Genomic DNA, 1,906 nt, shown 5'->3' with positions numbered 1-1,906 from the left:
CAAAAATGAAAATGTAATGAAAATATAAATATAAGAAAATTAGACCGTGCACCTTCCCACCATTCATGACTTCCATGGCGTAAAGTCATGATAGGTTCGACATAGTAGCGCTTGTGATGATCACCACTCGCTCAAGGCAATGTGTGGATGACCGAGGATGTGAAAGATATTGGGGTGTGGTTTCACAATGGGGGTTCGTAGCCTTGGAACTACCTAGCGAGAGAAGTTTATGCAAAACGAAAGCGGTGGATGTGATTTATATGTTACATGACTGGCGCCTTTAGTGAAACGACATGTATGATTGAAATGATAATTTTCGGCATTTAACCATAAGTGAGCAACTTATGTTACATAACCATAGCACGTGCAAAGAGCTTCCATTGCAAGTCATTTGGCCAAAATATTGGTATATAACTTAATACATATAAATAGTGATACATTGACATGTAACATTCTTGGAATATATCATAAACACTAGTACATTTTCCACAAGAACATTGAAGCCCTTATTTGATAATATGTAAGATAATAACAAATAAATGAAAAAAGAGTCACAATACATTAGGTTGGGCTCCATTTTCTTAGATTCCTCGCATGAGGGGACTAGGGGTAGGCATTGCCATACCCAGATCCAGCACCTTTGCCTGCACCATGCCCACCATTTCTTCCTCCGCCATTACCACCACCGTTTCCACCAGCATCTGCATTTGTACTACCTTGTCTATACCAATTGTTAGTAGCAGTAGCTGAGCCGGAACCAGTGCCACTACCAGCCCCATACCCACTAGATCCTTGATAACCACTAGCTTGCCCTCCACCACCACCGCCACCGGCACCGCCAGCGCTAGTATATCCACCATAGCCACCACCATAAGGATATGAAGATCCTTGACTATATTGACTAGAACCGGAGCCAGAGCCGGACCCGCTACCATATCCAGTTCCACCATTTTGGCCGCCGCCTCCACCGCCACCTCCACCTCCACCGCTTGCATGGCTACCACTATTAGAACTCACGCCAGACCCAGTTCCACTCCCAGCACCCGAGCCACCACCACTCACAGTTCCCCCACCCTCTCCTCCTCCCGCTCCCGTTCCCGTGGCGCTTCCACTGCCGAATCTAACCACCCTTGCAGCATTGGCCAGTCCAATGCTCAAGAGGACAACATAGCCGAGGGCTACTAGCTTTGTGCCTACCATTGTGTGTGTTTTATGGAAGTGTGTACTCTTGCAAGATGAGGTGAGTTCCAAGTGAAAGATCGTATGGACATTTATAGTGGTGCTTGCGGCCATGCATGCTGGGGGTGGAGGTTGGAGTTTTTGACAAAGTCATGTCTGAACTCAAGTGGAGGCTTAGAATAATTAGCGCCTTAATTGGTGCAGGTAAAAGTAAACGATGATGACTGACTGCTAATCGTGATCGCATCGGCGTGGGTTCAACAGTTGTAAGACACATGCAAGCATCCACTGACGAGCAGAGGAGCGAGGCAACCTCGAAGTTTCCGTAGTTCAGTTTGGAGTGGAAGTAAACGACGACTCCACCCATGTAATCGAGTTGTTGGGTCAAGTAGCCGTGCATGAAGAATTGATTAGCAGATGATCAAGTTCAAGTGGACGGCAAAATCCGTATAAATGCTTTAGCTATAATGTCCGGGCCAGTATTAGCAGATGGTTAGTACACCGTATTGATGCCCGGACTAGTTAAAGTTAATAGCTGAACCGGTCCATAGCTTTGGACCTATATGACTTTGCTATTGCTGGCGTGTTTTTATGTGCGTGACTTTGTGTTAGTTGTGTGTATCCTAATTATGCAGAGGCTGGGTGTGTGCTCATTGTGTTTGTATCATCTTGATGCTACATTTTGAGTTAATAAAATCCACCCTTTGTTGGAAAAATAGCTGAACCG

At 45.5% G+C, this 1,906-nt stretch overlaps 1 protein-coding gene across 1 annotated transcript; it reads right to left on the bottom strand.

The window, feature by feature from the left end:
- Positions 1–390: 390 nt before the first annotated feature.
- Positions 391–1,226, bottom strand: LOC123176753 (glycine-rich cell wall structural protein 2-like). Its single transcript, XM_044590824.1, has one exon. It carries the CDS (start codon positions 1,198–1,200, stop codon positions 604–606), a length of 597 nt encoding a protein of 198 aa, XP_044446759.1. The 5' UTR covers positions 1,201–1,226; the 3' UTR covers positions 391–603.
- Positions 1,227–1,906: the final 680 nt, after the last annotated feature.

Source organism: Triticum aestivum, unplaced genomic scaffold, assembly GCF_018294505.1.
Source record: "Triticum aestivum cultivar Chinese Spring unplaced genomic scaffold, IWGSC CS RefSeq v2.1 scaffold176047, whole genome shotgun sequence".
NCBI classification, from domain to species: Eukaryota; Viridiplantae; Streptophyta; class Magnoliopsida; order Poales; family Poaceae; genus Triticum; species Triticum aestivum.
Note: the sequence above shows the minus strand (reverse complement) of the source record. Positions and strands in the feature narration are given on the sequence as shown.